The sequence below is a fragment of the Pimephales promelas genome, chromosome 18 (assembly GCF_988280905.1).
Source record: "Pimephales promelas chromosome 18, fPimPro1.hap1.1, whole genome shotgun sequence".
NCBI lineage: Eukaryota > Metazoa > Chordata > Actinopteri > Cypriniformes > Leuciscidae > Pimephales > Pimephales promelas.
Window position 1 is genome coordinate 19059318 of NC_142786.1, and position 18674 is coordinate 19077991.

The following is an 18674-nucleotide window of genomic DNA, read 5'->3' on the forward strand; positions in this document are numbered from 1 at the left end:
CTAATTAGTCCCTGCATGGAAACTTATAAAACACTCAAAATTTAGTTAAAATGGGACACTTTTCAAATCATCTCAATGGCAAAATGTCCCAATCACTCCGAATTGACCCCTATATGGCATAGGCTATAACATAAATAAAAAAAAACAATCCACTTATCTTTAAAACCTGCTGATGCTTATGTTTTATATTAAAGTGGGCCTACTATTCTATAAAATAAATATATTCTGGTTGGTGGAGCTCAGGCAAACATTTTTAGTGTAAATATTGATTATTATAGGCTATACACTTTAGCAGGAAACTTAAAATGATGCCTAAAGTTACCTAGCCTTTGTGTTTTAATGTAATGCTTTACTGACTGAAAAATAGTGTCGGTTCGTGAACAAATCGGTCTTTTGAACCGGTTCTTTTCAGTGAAGGTTTTTTTAGTTAGGTTCTTTTTTTTTTTTTTAATTGAATACAAAAAACACATACAACCAAGGTATTCTTTCAACAATGCGTAAGGATTGGCTGACAGTTACCTCCGAATCGAAATAAACCAATATCCCGGCGGGTAGCCTACTATTCAGTGGCAGTGGGTATATTTTTATTTTACTCTAGTGACTCCATTAATTCACTGAACCGAGACATGTTGGTGCTGAGAGAGAAGTGATGAGCAAAAATCACGCCACATGAAGCCGTTTTAAAAGTGGGTTCGATTGAGTCATGTGTCAAATTGACAGGGATGTGTCCGCGGGTGTTCATTCATTTCTCACAGGATTAGGGCGCAGTGCAAAGTTTGCACACCACTGAGAAACGACCTTGTGCAACAGCAAAACACTCACGAAAAGAGGAAAAAGTGAACGAAACATAATTCGTCACTGGATCCTTTATGTAGCCTATAACCCTCAACATACTTAAAAATTGTGAATTTAGGCACTTTTTCCAAAACATCCCAATTGCAAAATGTCACAATCACTCTGAAATCACCTAGCCTACTTTACTAAACTATAAACATAATTTACTTACTTTTCTGACGTGATGGTGTACATTTTGGCACCGTTTTCTGTCACCAAATTGATCTTTTCTGGATCTTTTTTGAACATGGTTTTAGTTTTCCTTCACCTTTGATAAGATTACCTCCTGAAATCCCTCTTTCCACAGACGTTTAAAATAATTGTATAAGTGCAGTTAATAAACAGTGATTCGTCCTGAGCATCCTGAGGTGAAGTGCCGCTGATATTAGAGGCTCAGTGCAAACGCGCTGTTATTTGAAGCCTTGTGACTGCGAACCGTGTGCAAACACTTTCTCCAAGTCACGACAATGACATCCTTTAGGATCATCGCACCACCACACCACAATACTCGTACATTTACATGCATTGAGTGCTATTTACAGTAGCCTTTAGTGAATGAACTCCCTGCAATATTTCCCCAAACCGCTCTTTATTTTGTAAATTTAAGATGTGATTGTTTGTGAAGAGTGTTTCACATATCCCACAGTTTGAACCCACAGGCTACAGATGATATAGGCAACAGGAGGCATACGTCTAATATTTAGTGCTCGGTGTAAAAGCGGATTTATCTGAAACCTTGTGACTGAGAACCGTGTGCAAACGTGCAGGCTTGCTTAACTCCTGATGATCGACAGACACTGAAAACTGAACTTTTGTTGAGATAATAAGTTTACAGCTCCTTGAAGAGCTCAAACACATTCAATAAGATGATTAGGTTCGAAGTTTAACTAATTTAATTAGTTACCCCCCCCCCCCCCCCCATCACACACACACACACACACACACACACACACACAACAATCCAGAAGGATGCTAACAGAAATGTCCTCATATTTATCATTCGCATCATATGACAAAGCAAGTCAGGTCTTTTTTAACGCATTGTTCTCAATAAGACATTTTCATAAGGATTTTCCCAATTAGCAATACATCTATCTCCAAATACAGTTCTAATAATTCCAAATGGAATGTTGATGACAGACTAGAATTTGAGTCCAGGGCTCAGTTATTAACACATATTTAATCTGGATGAGAATATAATCCCAAACAATCCAGGCTCAGGTAATCCATCTTCCTTTTTTGGTGTCGGTTTTTCAAGCAACAACTCTCACCCTGATCCAGACCCACACCTTTTTAGACCAAATCTGGATTAAAGCAATGCATTTCACAGAATAGGCTCAAGAACAACAAGTCGAATAGTCAATGTGGGGTCACTTTTAGTATTTTTATTTGAAGAGAAAGAAAACAACATAAACAGACAAACATGACCTTCCAATATTCAATTTCCTTTAAACAATCAGATCCTATGGAGGCACAAAAGGGACGTAGCAATGGAAAACAACTGACATATTTTTTAGTTCTCTCGCAAAGAACTTTTTGGAGGAATTTGCGAAAGTTTTAACGCTTAAACGCTTAAAATTTGCGAAAGAACCTGAAAGCATAAACAAAAAAAATTCTCAGTTTTTTCCCTCATCACCGTGGCTCTGTATCCTCTTATGCGACTCACAACAAAAACAAATATACAAACAATAAGGGTTATCTTTGATGATTGTGCCTAGATATTAAAATATATTATTTTTTTGGATACTGACAGCTGTTTGGAGGATTATTACATGGTGCCAAAATCTGAAAGGCTTATGTTTACTTGTAATTTTTTTTACTTACTGTTAAACCAATCAAGAGCAAAATAAAATAGAAATGTGTGTATAATTCAAGATCAAGAGATTTTGACAACATTGTGAGAACGCGGATTAAAAATGTGTAAAGGAAAAAACAAACAAAGTGCAATTTTTGCAAAAATACTGTACATGTTGTTTCATTACAATCTAAGAAAATAAGTAAAAGAATGATTTTATCCTTTGCTTTCAGCTTTATTTGGCTCAAACTGACACGTTATTTACAAAGGCTGATGATAAAATACACTCACAACTGAATAAGTTAAAAGTTTCGCCTTCAGATGCTACAAAAGAAACGGTTTTAACTAGCAGTTTGGTTCTGTTCATCACCAATGACGGAGCGGCCATACAGTAAGACGCACATAAACATAAACTCTTCAACCAACAAACCGAGAAGGACAATGAACAATAAGCCATCAGAACCAAATCACTGTGTGTGGATGAAGAAGAGGACAAGATAAAAGTTAAACACATTTGAATTTGTTTGATCAATGTTGCAAAGGGCCGCTGACCTTTCAGATAGCTTTCACAATTACACCGAAAGAGATAAAAATCTGGAATATTATATGGTATACTCCACTACTGTTTGCTGACCTCTCTCTGCCAACTGCAAAGCTCTTATAGACCCCTTTTCAGTTGGTAAAAATGGTGACGTTTTTTTTTGTGGGCGGACCTTAGGTGGAGGCAGAACGATCCCTCTGGCCGCTTCACTAACGCTAGTTAGCAAGTATTGTTAGCTTGTTTTTTAACAATGACTGGAGAAAATCCGATTTTATCTTAATGTGTAAGGTCACTCAGTGTCCAGGACCGCGATTGTTATTTCCAAAAGTTATTTTTAACGGACGGAACCAGATTGGCCGACCCGTAGCCGCCTACACGCTCACTCAATGCATGGACAATCTGACAGGATTAACGTTACTGTACGTTTTACCTCCAGCTAGCGCCGTGACGTCGGCGCAAAAGGGTCTATGGTGGCTTGTTTCCGCCACAGAATAAATGATAAAAAAGGTAATTGCGACTTTTTATCTTTTAATAACTTTTTATTTTAATTGCAAGATATAATGTCGCAATTGTGCTATAAAGTCAGAATTGTGAGATATAAACTGTCTTAGAATTGAGTTTATCTCATAATTCAGAGGAAAGATGTCAATTGCGTGTTATAAAGTCAGAATTGAGTGATGTAAAGTTACAATCCTGAATTTTCTCGCAATTGCAAGTTTTACCACTCAATTCTGACTTTATATCACACAATTATGACTTCATATCTCACAATTCTGACTTAATATCTCACAATTCTGACTTTATATCACACAATTCTGTTTTTATATCTCACATTTCTGACTTAATATCTTGCAATTCTGTTTTTACATCACAATTCTGACTTTATCTGGCAATTCTGACTTTATGTCTCGCAATTATGAATTAATCTCGCAATTCTGGTTTTATATCTCGCAATTCTGACTTTATCTCGCAAGTCTGACTTAATATCTCTCAATTCTGGTTTTTATATCTTGCAATTCTGACTTTATATCTCACAATTCTGACTTTATCTCGCAATTCTGACTTTATATTTCGCAATTCTGACAATATCTCACAACAATTCTGACTTTATATCTTGCAATTCTGACTTTATCTCGCAATTCTGACAAAAAAAAACTTGCATTTCTGTTTTTACATTTCACAATTCTGACTTTATATCTCGGAATTCTGAGAAATAAAGATGTAAACTCGCAATTATGAGATAAAAAGTCTCAATTATCTTTTAAAAACTTTTATTCAGTGTCGGAAACAAGCCTCCATACGTATTAACTACAGTACTGCCGCACTAAAACACAGCAGCTGATTATAAGACACTGCACTGAAATGAATATTCACTGCAAAGATACAAAAATAACAAATCTGGAGAACTCAAATGAGCAGGAGAGGAGCTGAAGAATTTTATAATTATCTTTTGGTGTCTTACTTTTATGGACGCTTCCAAAAACAAAGCAACAAATCTGAAGTTCCTTGACTTGTAGTTCAAGAATAACATTGATTGCACTGATCCTAACGCACAAAGGCTTTTAATCACAAAGGGGGACGATGATGAAGTGATCACTGAAACTCATCATTGAAACTTGTTATCAGATGCGTCCACTAAAAGTGGCCGGGTGAAGTCAACTCTGAAGCCAGAAGGAAAGTCACCAGGAGATGTTGACGGGCGAGAGTCCAGCTCAGTTTGAGGAGTGGTAAACATCTCCCGAGGAGGGAAGCCGGACCCGTGCCGGACCCGTGACACTCGGGAGTCGGGAGAGATCCGGGAGTCCTCCGAGCCGAGACCGAAGCTCCTTCCGGACCTGAGACACTCGGGCCAGTTTACGCTTGTATTCCTGAAAGAAACACACACACTATTAGTGCACAGTACAACTGACGATATATTAGTAAATCCTTTGTTTTAAGACTGCACTGTACAAATTACCCTTATTTTGGAGTTTCACTTAAACAGAAACACAATAATACAAACAATAAAAAAAAAAACATATATTAACCTCTTACTTATAACCAATAATTGTCTTTTTTCCCATTTAAACAGAAACACAATAATCCAAATAATTAAATAAAAGATAACGTCTAATAATAACTTATATTAACCTCTTAATTATAACCAATAATTGTCTTTTTTATTATTTTTACATAAACACCATACAAATAGTTAAATAAAAAAAGTCAAATAACCTATATTAACATCTTAATTATAACCAATAATCCTTTTTTTCCCTTTTCACTTAAACAGAAGCACAATAATACAAATAATTAAATATAAATAACAATAAAGTCAAATAATAACCTCTTGATAATAACCAATACTTTTTAAAATTATTTTCACATAAACAAACACAATACAAATAACTAAACATAAATAACAATAAATAAATAAAGTCCAATAACAAACTCTTAATAACAACTAATAATCCTTTTTTTAAATCTTTATATATTGAACAGCCTTTTTTTTATCAGAAATAACATTAAAGCTGAACTCTTTCTGGATTCCACTGAATCTATTGAACTGTTTTGATTTGTTGTGATGTTTATTTTGAGCAAAGACACACTAAAACAATACCGTCTGCTGTTATTAAAGCACTTTATACATTTATGTTTATATATATATAATAAATATCTTTCAGTTTTAGTAAATCTGTCATTTGGCTCAAGTTCTTGACACTGTGTTTCCAGTAATCTGTAATTTTTTATACTATATTTATTAATGTTTAATTGACAGCAGTTTAAAACGTTATTTTTGTTCCACCATAAATGTAAAAATTGCAAAAAATGTATTTTTTAAGCTCTAACATGTTTATGTCATTAATGAAAAACTGGAAGGCATCAGAAATATTTCAATTGATTTAATTTACACCAAAATATTATTTTCATCTAATAATACATGTTTGTTTCATTCAAAGATGCATATGTTATAAATTACACCAATATATAATTACAAAAATTGCACGTTCTACAACGCAAGGTCAACTTTACATTTGGATGTAAGATATGGGCGTTAACTATCTGAATAATATGTCCCAATAACAGCATATAACTATTTTAACCCTTAAGAGTTTGCAATCAATGTCTTACTAATTAAACATCACATTAGTCATCAACGGTTTTAAATCAGTTACATGAAAACATAGATTGGTCTAATTTGATAGTAAAGTCAATAGTTGGCTATACTAGTACTACTAAAATAATGTTGTTTATGCAACTCTGACTTTAAGGGGTGCGAATAAAAACGTAAAATTTAACTTGAAACCACAATGCGTTACTTTTATACATTTAGTCTTAGATGAACTGTGCATCAAATTAAAACTTAAACGCATTTGGCATAATGAACTAAAAATGAACAATTTACAGTATTTATTTAGCATATATAAACACACTATAATACTTTTTTATTAACCAAAAGTAATAAATCCAGCAAAACTATTGTTCATGTAAAAAACTAATGTTAAAAGCATATAACCTTTTTGTAAAGTGTTACAGAATAATCATAAGTTATTATAGTACTGGACTCAAGAATAAGGATATATTTGTGAAAGCCGGTGCATAAGCAAAAAAAAAAAGCACACTCAAGAGATTGGTATTTTCTTTTCTTTTATTTTTCTTTGATCAGTAAAGACGACATCAGGAGGAACACAGGAGCTGCTCACTTCCTGTTGGCAAAGGCTGGAAAATTAAGCGGTTAATGAATGCCCATAAAACTTTCACTAGAACTTTGTGTTCATACTTACCAGCCCAGAAGCGTCTCACGCAGGGACAGTTACAGGGACAGTTCACCCAAAAAAAAATAATAAAAAATGATGATATCAAGTTGCTGCTCCCCTATTGGCTTCCATAGAATTACAGGTAAAACTCAAAAAATTAGAATATCGTGCAAAAGTCAATTTCAGTAACTCAACTTAAATGGTGAAACTATTATATAGACTCATTACATGCTGCAAAGTGAGATATGTCATGTCTTTATTTGTTATAAATTTGATGATTATGGATTACAGATATGAAAACCTTTTCACAATATTCTAATTTTGAATTTGGGGTTCTCATATCTGTAAGCCATAATCATCAAAATTACTATATGTATAACATGTAATTAGTCTATAGTTTCACCTTTTAAGTTGAATTACAGAAATAAACTTGCACAATACTCTGTAAATAAGAAATACTATGGAAGTCAATGGGGACCAAAACTGTTCTTCAGTTCAAAATATTTGTTCAGAACAAGAAACATATTTGTAATACATGTCTGGATAAACTTGAGTTTGTAAATGACAAAATCTTTTTATTTTTGGGTGAACTGTCTCTTTAAGAGAATGCAGCGCTGGCTTTGCTGAAATTGAGTTTTATTGCCCTCTATAGGCAGAACAAACCAATGCAACTCTGATCATAGTGCAATATAAAGTTGAATTTAAGTTTAGTACAAGTGGTAAAGATTTTCATATATTTTTGACATCCACAAGTTTCAAAAACTAATAATTGGAGAAAGACTAGAAAGTAAATTACACTAGTAAGAAGAAGACAACAACGGAGGGTGAACAGAAAAGGAAAGGAAATGATGTCAGTAAGTTTACCCACTTCTAGTTTCTGCTCGTTCTGGGCCAGGCCGTCTCTCTGAGTTTGCAGAAAGATTGCAAGCGTGCGTGTGAGCTGCCGTCGGTCGTCGATCTCGGCCGCTAGCCGTCCGCTGTAATCCGCTAGCAGCATACAGGCCTCCTCCACCAGCCGAGAGAGACGCTCGCCTGACTCTTTATCTGACACACACACACACACACACACACACACACACACACACAGTCTTACACCGACAGACTACATATCATTTGTATTCTAGTTTATTTGTATTCATTGAAGGCTGTTCAATGATTAATCACATCCAAAATAAAAGTTTGTGCTTATTATGAATATATGTCTGTGTAGTGTGTACCAAAATCATTTTGTATTTATAAATATATGCATGTATATTTTTAAGAAATTAGTTAAAATATTTTTATTTATAAACACATGCACATTTTTCTTAAATATATACATGCATATATGTGTGCATTTATACATACAAAATTATAATACACAGTAGTACATACATTATAAAAACAAACTTTTATTTTGGATGTGATTTAATTGTTGCACAGCCCTAATTTATATAGGACTTTTCATAATGCATATTGCTTCAACACAGGGTATCATCATTAACTAAGAGATACCTTTTCATTGGTTTTTGGCTTTACTATTGTTCTGGGCCTTGAAAATGGTACAATGTAATAATGCAGTTAGACAGACTAGGTTATTTATATGCACAAATCATACAAATGCCCAAATCCAAAACATTTCTAACATACAAATTGTGTATTAGACATTGACATTAGCGAAGACATTTCAATAGACATTCTGTATTAAAAAAAAAATCCACGTGAGATTTTCGAAAGACTTCGTGCAGCATTTCACTTACAGCCAATAAGACTTCCTGTAGCATTTTCATCCGAGGTTGACAACTTTTGACAGTTTAATTCTAGAGCATGGAGAGATTGGAGCTGGACGTCATTTGAGAGTTCATTCGTATATTTGAGAGCTCACGTCCAGCTTTCTGCGATAACAAGAATGTGCCCTTGCGTTGAAATATTGCACTCACGACATCTGCCATTAAAATATGCCATAGAAACTTGTGGGTATGATACAAATTATGCGCAACACCTGCAATATTTTATAGTCCATTTTACAAGTGGCTCAACCTAAATGTTATGAAGCAACAAGAATACTGTGCGCAAAAAACCTAAAATAAAGACTTTTTTAAACAATTTATTTTGACAAAAAGTATCTCTGTTTCAAAATATATATATTTTGACAACATAACCATGTAGTATTTTGTTTCTCCAAACTTTCAGTCCATTAATCACTCTGAGCTCCTTGCTTCCTTCACTTATGACCAGTTCTTCAAATTAAAAACCTGCGGGAGCGTTTTTCAGTCCGAATATCAGGGTTTCTTATTGGTCCGTTTACGATCGGATATAACCCAAGAACGACGAAGGTTTGCGCGTGTTCTCACCTGTAACTTTGTGCAATAGTGCTGAGTCCTGCACCTCTGGGGGAAGAGCAGAGATTCGCTGACGTAGAGTAGCGTCGCTCGACGCCGCGTTCTCAAGCTCCTGTAGTGCTCGGATCAGATCTGCAGTCTGGGACACAAAACAAGCTTTTTACACACTGGATTAGGGGTGGGCGATATGGAAAAAATATCATATCACGATTTTTTTAGGAAAATCACGATCACGATTTTTTATCACGATTCTTTTTCAAGTTGGTTTTAATATTTTGCAAGTGGCTGTTCATTACAGCCAAACTAATGTCCCTATGTTAAAAACAAAGACTTAGGTAACAAAAGAAAAAAGAAAGCCACACATTTAGGCCAGTGGCGAAGATAAAAATCTTTGTCATTATTTTCTTTGTTATTAAAAAAATAAGACAAGATAAACATTACACAAATTAATATTCATATTAAATAAATAGTGCTTTATTTTTTCAGATGCACTAGGTGTATTTAGCAGTAGCATTGAAGTAATTAAATGAACAAATATGAAATTAAAACACTACATAGACTTCACTGAATAAATTGATTCTTATTAAAGATATATTAAAGTTCTCAGTCAGTGAGTGATTTTCTCCTTGTGTTTTTTTGTTTGTTTTATTAACACTAAAGAGATAATTCCCTCAAAAATGAAAATTGTCTTAATTTACTCTCTCAAGATGTTTTAACGGATGTTTTACGGATTTTTTTTTTTTGTGAACTGTCCCTTTAAGGATAAGCGGCAGTAGGCTACTATTTATTCCTGTTGCTTTTAGACCAGCACGCGACGCGTTTAATATAGACGCATATTACACCAGATATTCTCTCAAATGTTTGCTTTCACTGTAGACATAGCCTGTTTATGTAAACATTGTGTGTATTTAACAGTATTAGCTTAATAAGACTCGAGAGATAACTTAGTCCAGTATTCAGGCGCTGTTTGACAGACTTCTAGTGCCTGTGAGCGTCGGGGGTTATGCGGTCAGGAAAGCGCACGTTAGAACAGCGCATCAGCGCGTGAATTAAATGTTTAACCGGCAAGGCTTATGCAAATAATGAACTTTTGTGAATTGCAGTGTCCCGTACCTATTCCTTAACGTGTGATCATGTGTAGGCTACGTCGCGTTGTACAGTTGTGAGACGGAGGCGCCAGAACTGAACTGATAGAATGCACTGTAACACGATACTACGATATTTCTTCAAAAGCAGATCGTGGAGACATTTTAATCATCCACGATTAAAAATCGTCATATCGCACACCCCTACACTGGATTAAGGGATAGTTCACCCAAAAAAAAAAATGAACCCATGATTTACTTACCCTGAAGTCACCCTAAGTGTATATGATACTCTTCTTTCAGTCGAATACAAATCGAAGTTGTATTAAAACAAATGTCCTGGCTCTTGGGAGTGAATGGGTATATTTTTTTCAAAGTCCATCAAAGCGCATCCATCAATGATAAAAGTGCTCCACACAGCTCTGGGGGGTTAATAAAGGTCCTCTGAAGTGAAGCATAACACATTGTGTTAGTTGTTTTAGTCGATAAAGTTTTAAATATGGATATTTTATGGATATTTTTCTTATACAAACGCATCGCTTCACTTCAGAAGGCCTTTATTAACCCCTCAGAGCCGTTTCGAGCACTTTTATTATGAATGGATGCACTTTGATGGACTTATATGAAATATACCCATTCACTCCCAATATAAAGCTTGGAAGAGCCGGGATATTATATAACTTCGATTGTATTCGTCTGAAAGAAGAAAGTCATATACACCTAGGATGGCTTCAGCTACCCCTTTAAGCTGACGTGTAGCTAAATCTCTGCATGTTCTTTCATACCTGTGGAGGTTCACCAGGCGAGCTTTGGGAGGCGAAGTCATCGTTGTTCACCTTAATTTCTTCATAAGGCCTTTTCTTGGCCTTCTTTTCTATCTCTGTAGGTCATGAGGAGACTTTCAACATGAGGAGTCTTTCTAAACAACTATACAATATTCCCAATAACCTTTCAAATCAGTGTATTACGGAAGCCCTGAACCAAAACGTACAAAAAAGAGATTAAAGTCGAAACATTGAGATTAATGTTGAAACATTGAGATTAAAGTTGAAACATTGAGATTAAAGTCGAAGTATTCCGAGATTAAAGTCGAAACATTGAGATTAATGTTGAAACATTGAGATTAATGTCGAAGTATTCTGAGATTAAAGTCGAAACATTGAGATTAATGTTGAAACATTGAGATTAAAGTCTAAGTATTCCGAGATTAAAGTCGAAACATTGAGATTAATGTTGAAACATTGAGATTAAAGTTGAAACATTGAGATTAAAGTTGAAACATTGAGATTAAAGTCGAAGTATTCCGAGATTAAAGTCGAAACATTGAGATTAATGTTGAAACATTGAGATTAAAGTCGAAGTATTCCAAGATTTAAATCAAAGTATTCCGAGATTAAAATGGAAACACTGTGGAACTCTTCAACCTTTATAATATATTACCAAAACCCTTAAAGATGGTAGATCGACTTACAATAGGTTGAATGACGCGTCTGCCGTCTCCCGAAGGTGTCTGTATTGCTTTTACTTGCACTTTGTAACTTTGTAACCGAGCACAAAAAGAACTACAAAATTCGACCGCTTTGCGGCATACGTCACTTCACCCACCACCCACAACTTCCTCAGAGTCGAAACAAGAAGATTTTAGTCGAAACATTCAGATTAAAGTCGAAACAATGAGATTTAAGTCGAAACATTCAGATTAAAGTCGAAAAATTCAGATTAAAGTATTCTGAGATTAAAATCAAAACATTCAGATTAAAATCAAAACATTGCGATTAAAACCCAAACATTGAGATTAAAATCAAAATTACGAGATTAAAGTTGAAGTATTTTAAGAATAAAGTTTAAGTATTCCGAGTTTAAAGTTGAAACATTACGAGAAAACAGTCTTCCGTAGTAGTCAACATGCCACAAAGTTCGGAGCAGGATTTGTGGTAATCTCGAAATATTTCGAATTTATTCTATTCATTTATTTATTTATTTACACGCTGCGGTTCACGGCTTCCGTAGTGAACAGCGTGTGCTTGTGGTGTTTTACTTACGCAGGACGTCAGAGAGTTTGTCCAGTACATCGTTCTCATACACAGCTCTTTCCTGCCAGATGGACAGAACTCGACCTAACTGCTTCTTACAGCCCTCGTCTCCTTCACTGGACAGGAAGGGGAAAATCTTGGTTAATAATGTAATTTCACCACAAGAATCGTAGCAACGCTGCAGCAAGATGCAAATATTTGGGCTTATATTAAGACCATATTATATTTACCTAAGAAAAATGTGTGTTCAATTGTTTAAAATTTCCCTTGAAGAAAAAGTTTTTACAAGAAAAATGTATTAGGGTATTGATTTAAAAAAATAGTGCAATTAATAAATTAATTAAATTTATCCCATGGTCTGGGTGAATACTCAATCCCATGGTCTGGGTGAATATTATTCCTACCAGTGTGTTTTAATTATAGGTAAAAAAAAGCGAAAGCGTAACTTTCATGGTTAGACAAGCCTAACTTACATGAAAAAATATGTCAAATTTCTGGCTTGTAAATTAGCTAAACTGAAGGGTTCTCTGAGCTGAGCGCACTATAAATATCTCCGCTTGCTAAATAAACCATCAGGCGTAACCAGGGAAACCAAGTTATTGTTTGTAAAAACTTTAGATTTCGATTAACCCATACATACACAGAATATATATATATATATATATATATATATATATATATATATAATTATTATAAATATCAAAATTCTAATATATATATATATATATATATATTAGTGCTGTCAAACGATTAAAATATTTAATCGTGATTAATCGCATTAATGTAATAGTTAACTCGCGATTAATCGCACATTCATCTATTTTAAATGTCTCTTGATTTCTTTTTCTCACATTATTTTTTCTCATTTTAATGCTCTTATCTCAGCATAGAAAAGTGGCTCGGCTTGCTTTGCGCAAATGTTTTTTATTGAAAACAACATTGGCATATACTATATATAATATAACATTCTCACTTAGAGCAAATAATCTCTCAATGTGACATTGTCCATCAATAAAAGGGTGAGAGAAATACTGACAAGCTCCTGATATTGACGAGGGTGCGGAGAATTTGCACCATCTGTGTGTGTGTGTGCGCTTGGCAATCAAGTGGTGTTTCAGACTGGACGTGTTGTGATGATGATGATACAGTGGCTCAGTTCACAATGACAAAACACACAGATCACTTTGGTCTTGTCAATTGAACCATTTGGCAACTTTTTAAAAGTAAACTTTCCATTCAGAATCTTACTGGCATCCATTTCGGCGTCTCGCGCTCATCATCCACTCAAAACGTAATCAATTATTTGGCCGGCTCGCAAGCCCAAACAAGCGTGTTGCGCGGCGTGCCTGTTGTTTTGTTTCTGATCTAGCTAGATCTGCTTACGCTTTGGTCGACGAAGCAACAAAACATCTTCGCACAGCACAAGCCATTTAAATGAATTGTTTCAGAGTGCAGCGCCACCCAAGCTGTGTCCTGTTGCAAAAGCATTATTATTTTAATTAAATAATATATATTTTATAATTCATGTTCATTTTAGTTAAATTAGTTTTAATGATTTTCTATTTTATTATTTTTGTTTTATTAGGTTTATTTTTTTTTTACAGTTTTTTTCTTTTTTATTAGTCATTAACAGTTTCATTACCTTTTATATTTACTTCCAGTTAATTCTAGAGATTCAACTTATTTCTGTTTACTGCCAAGGCAGCATTTCTAATTGTTTTGAACTAATATTTTTATTAATATACTCCACTATATTTCAATAACCCTGATACAATATATTAAACCCACTAAGCAAGAAAGAAAAATATAACACTTGACAATTTAACCCTCTGGGCCTCTTCGTAACTGGGTTACACTTAGCTTCCTCCCGGTCAAAAACGGACAAAGCCTTAAAATTTTACTTTCCTTTTTCCCAGGATAACCCTTCAAACATATTTTTGTTCTATTCTAATAAAAAAAAAATTGTTCTATTTTCTATTTTTTTTTTTTAATAACTCACCTTGAAACATGTTTGAACGCATCGACGATGACTGGCGCGAAATCGTCTGTGAACTCTGGTCCTTTCCTCTTGCTGTTCTGTATAACATCATTCGCAAGATACAGGAAGGTCAGTTTACGAGAAACCTGGGCTGTACAGAGAGAAAGAGAAGACGACAACACATCTTAGGTTTAATAGTCTGCCTGGTGAGGAATAATCCTTTAAATACTGGTGATCTAATAGAATATGCTCTTTAATTTCATCAAATCATTCATACCATTAGCTTTGAATGTTGGGAGGAAAAAAAATATTCAAATTGAATAATAGCAATCAAAAAAAAGCACAAGACAACAAAAACTGTTAAGTCTGTGAACACAGGTTGGGTTTCATCTTAGAAATGCTTGTTACTGGTTCCAGCTGAACACAAAAAACTGCTATGGAAACTAGATCTCAGGAGAGATGGATGATCTAAAGATAGCTGTGTTCTCCAGCGTATCACCCATCATATAATCCCATACACAAACAAACACAGTCCTAATTTAGTCTGTGCTTGATCATATTATTCTGAAGCTGTAATCTCTTCCCATTAGCCAAGTAAGAGCTCATTCACGAACAACTAGGCTTACAATAAATAAAGAACGTATGGTATAATCACTGGGAGCGAGGCACGAATTCATTTAGCTAATCTAAAGCCCAGGTCTGAATAAAAACGACCCAGTACCATATACATGTTCATTTTTACTGTTATCATTATCGGCCATTTAAGAAAATGTGCCTGATATATTAAAGCAGATTAATAATGGGTTAATTCCTTCAACGGAGACACTTCAGATGTGCACTGTTCAACATGATGCTTTTGAATTGAATGAAATATGATTGGAATCACTTCAAAAAGGAAAATACTGTATAGTACAACAAAATCTGTCATATCAGGTATATACAATTAATTAGAACATTATAATTGTGTTTGGGACATGGATTTTGATGGTGAGACTTTTGTTTTTGTAATCAGGCTCTCAAAAATTATATAAAAATTTGGATTTAGGTTTATCACCCAATTTATCGGTTATCGGCTTTCAAATATAAAGAATTATCGGTTATTGTATTTCTCATATCGGTTTATCACTAGTTGAATTGGAAAGTTGAAAAACATTTAATTAGAAATCAATGATCGTCCATTTTCATATAGGAAGATGGAGCCGTTTCTAATCTTGATTGACACCAAACTTCACAGTGGCTTATTCAGTCATGTGATGTCAGCAGTAAACTGCATTAAGTACTTTCCATGTCATCGCTGAGCAACAAGTCAAACACATGACAATTACTAGAGTAAACTTGGACCAGTTTTCCAAACACAAAAATGAATCATTAAACTGTACATTTAAAGCCTGATTGAGACCTAAAGTCAATAAGGTTAACATACACCTTAATAATAAATTTACTAATAAACTATTACAAAGAAACCAGACCCTGCGCATAATGTGTCATTATCACAATGGTCGTGCAACATTATGGCAAACCTTCAATGGTTATGCAGGATCAGACTGGTTTATTATCATGTCTGCAAGAAGATCTATGATAACACTGGCAACCACAAAGCCTTATAACCGGTCCCCATGCAATTACTGCGAAGTCCATAAATATATACACATATAGAGACAAAAATCTGTGGCGACAGGAAGTTTCAATACAAAATGATGAAGCAGTGAAACCTAAAGTTGGATTATTATTATTATGTACTGGTAAATAGTGGTGTACCTTATTTAACTGAGAAAAGAAAGTGAAATTAACTGGGAAATTAAAAAAACTACATCCGTGATACCGCTTCATATTTCAACCAAACTATTTTAATCCAATACTACTACACTGCATCATTGGACAAGCACTAATTAAAGTGATAGACACAAAAATGGATATTACTCACCGTCATTTTGTTCCGAATCCGAACCTATGAATTTCTTTGTTCTGTTGAACACAAAAGAAAATATTTTGAAGAAAGTGTGTAACTCTAACCAAACCAGTTCTGGTCCACTTGACTTCCATACTACTTTTACCTGTAATGTGGAAGTCAATAGGGACCAGAAATGTTTCGGTAACACACATTCTTCAAAATATGGAAATCAATGGTGCCTCACAATTGTATGATTATAAACATAATTCAAAATATCTTCTTTTGTGTTCAGCAGAATACAGAAATGTAAATGGGTAAATGATGGCATAACTTTCATTTTTGGGCGAATTACTATTTCCATCCAAAACCTAAAATTTTGGGGGTAAACCCAGAAATATCACCAAAATCTTTAGTTATTGTACTAGTAATAGCCATCAGACTGAGTGTCGAAGCAAAGCAGGTGTGCTTTGGAAAGAAAACACAGTACTTTAGTTTCCATTTAAGATCTGGTAGATCCTGAACTAAACTGTTAGGATAAACTAAACCAAACTAGCTGACCCTTGTCAGACAGGTCTGATCTCACCCCAACACATGGAGGAAAGTGAAAGAGTCTGGGTAGAAGTGCAAGTGCAATCATTGTGTGTGTGTTGCCATTTTTACAAGAACAGAAAAAAGTACTGTAAAATAAAGGCTGTGATTGTGAAAACCCCCCAAAAGCCCATATATGCCACAGTAAGGAAACAAATGAGTAGTAGATGCTTCAAAATGGCTGCCAGTGTCAGTGGGGGCATAAATAACTGAATAAATGTATCTAATAAAATATATTATATTGAATATTTCAATATGAGACTTTTTTATGAGACTCATTAAATATCGTTTGCAGAAGTGAAACTAACCCAACGCATGTGCCTCAATCATTGCAATTGTCATGCAGGCTGATATGATGTTGATTGATAAACACAAATCAGTCAATAATTGAGGTTGTCGTCTCAATAATAACCTGCAAGGGAATCAAAACATGTAGATGAGCTAAGCTACTACTAGCTTACAATACTAGCTTGTTTGCTACATGTGCCGTTTAATTTCGTTTCAAAACGTCAAAAACATGACATAATCTCTCATCTAGGTGTTTGGGGTGAAATATGCCTCTCCTTACCTCTCTTCAGCTCGTTGTACCAGACTTTGACGATGGTTTTGGAGTGTTTTCTGTGGTGGATGAGCCACAGTGAAAGGGTCTGCACGCTCTGCTGGGAGTTGCTCAGTTCTGACAATTTCTTCTCCAAAGCAGGCTCCGAGAACACGGACATTTTCAATTACAAGTAAATGTTGGGTAGAGAAGGCTCCTTGCCCACACCAGGCACCCGAAGGTCGTACCCGAAGGATATTACAGCTAATAACTCTCCACGCTAGCTAAACATTCCCTGGCTGGTTTGGTTTTACCATACTACGCATGCGCAGACTCGCCGCGCAATGTTAGAGGCCGTTGCAAAACGCATCGATGAACACTAGTCTACATTTTGAAGAGGAGCTGGAACTGCTGTCTACAGTTAGTACTAAACATGAACAATATTATATAATACACTGATGATGATAATAATAATAAGACATATTTTTCAACATCGATCATAAGAAATGTTTCCTGTGCAGCAAATCAGCAAATTAAAATGATTTCTGAAGGATCAAGTGATCAAGCCATATATTTACAGATTAAATTACATTTTAAATAATAATATTAAAATATATATTTATATTGTTTTATATGTTGAAATAGTTATTTAATATATGAAAAATATTTAACATTTTATGTATGATTTTTCCAATTTTAAGCTGTAATGATACTTTCAACTATCTCAATTTAATATTTGAAGGGAGTCCAATATTTGGAGCGTTTAATATATATATATTTGTGTGTGTGTGTGTCAGTGTGTGTTGGTTCTGTAGCTATTCAAACAGCCGAGAGATCTAAATATTCTGACATCATAGTGGAGCTTCATCTCTAAACTGCAGCTCTGACTCTGTTGGTGTGTTATATATTGGAGTGAACAGATTGAAAAACTTTGCAGAATTTCTACAGATATCAACAACATATTGACTTCCAGCATTCGGTGTCCGTTATGGAGCGGTTTATCAGTGTGTGTAGACTAATGGTCGGGTGTTCCACACACTTCTTGCCTCGGAGAGTGGCGCAAGAACCAGAGGAACTACTGGAGGAATGTGAGGAGAAGAGACCTGAGAAGAGGCAGCGTGGAGAGAGAGAGGAGGAGGGCATGAAGATGAGGCCCAAACACAAAGTAAGATAAAGATGAAGAAGAACAGACGTATGAATCAGAAAAAAAGAGAGAAGCTCAGTCTGGAGAAGCTGGTGGATGGAGGAACTGAGCGTAGAGAAGCTGGAGAACAGAAAAGGACAAAGAGAAAGCGGCAGACGACGGTTCTTCTTGTGGAGGTCAAACCTCTGC

At 34.9% G+C, this 18674-nt stretch overlaps 2 protein-coding genes across 2 annotated transcripts in view; both read right to left on the reverse strand.

The window, feature by feature from the left end:
• Positions 1–1235, reverse strand: part of slc30a8 (solute carrier family 30 member 8) — a 34745-nt gene extending 33510 nt beyond the window's left edge. Inside the window, exon 1 of the mRNA XM_089122959.1 lies at positions 1007–1235. Within this exon, the coding sequence (XP_088979085.1) occupies positions 1007–1083 (77 nt within the window). The 5' untranslated portion in view covers positions 1084–1235. The remainder of the gene's footprint in view (positions 1–1006) is intronic.
• A 964-nt stretch (positions 1236–2199) lies between these two features.
• Positions 2200–17678, reverse strand: rprd1a (regulation of nuclear pre-mRNA domain containing 1A). The gene is made up of 7 exons (XM_089122960.1): positions 17372–17678; positions 14346–14475; positions 12356–12462; positions 11099–11193; positions 9241–9367; positions 7776–7951; positions 2200–5038 (listed from the first exon to the last, which is right to left on the reverse strand). Exons 1-7 carry the CDS (start codon positions 17520–17522, stop codon positions 4883–4885), a joined length of 942 nt encoding a protein of 313 aa, XP_088979086.1. The 5' UTR covers positions 17523–17678; the 3' UTR covers positions 2200–4882.
• Positions 17679–18674: the final 996 nt, after the last annotated feature.

Bases quoted from the DNA above. Each gene is read 5' to 3' on its own strand.
- rprd1a (XM_089122960.1), bottom strand. From the start codon at position 17,522: ATGTCCGTGTTCTCGGAGCCTGCTTTGGAGAAGAAATTGTCAGAACTG. The intron at 11,194-12,355 runs GTAAGTAAAACA...CATGACCTACAG, and splicing joins CAAACTCTCTGACGTCCTGC to AGATAGAAAAGAAGGCCAAG. The intron at 7,952-9,240 runs GTGAGAACACGC...TGTGTGTGTCAG, and splicing joins ACTATTGCACAAAGTTACAG to ATAAAGAGTCAGGCGAGCGT.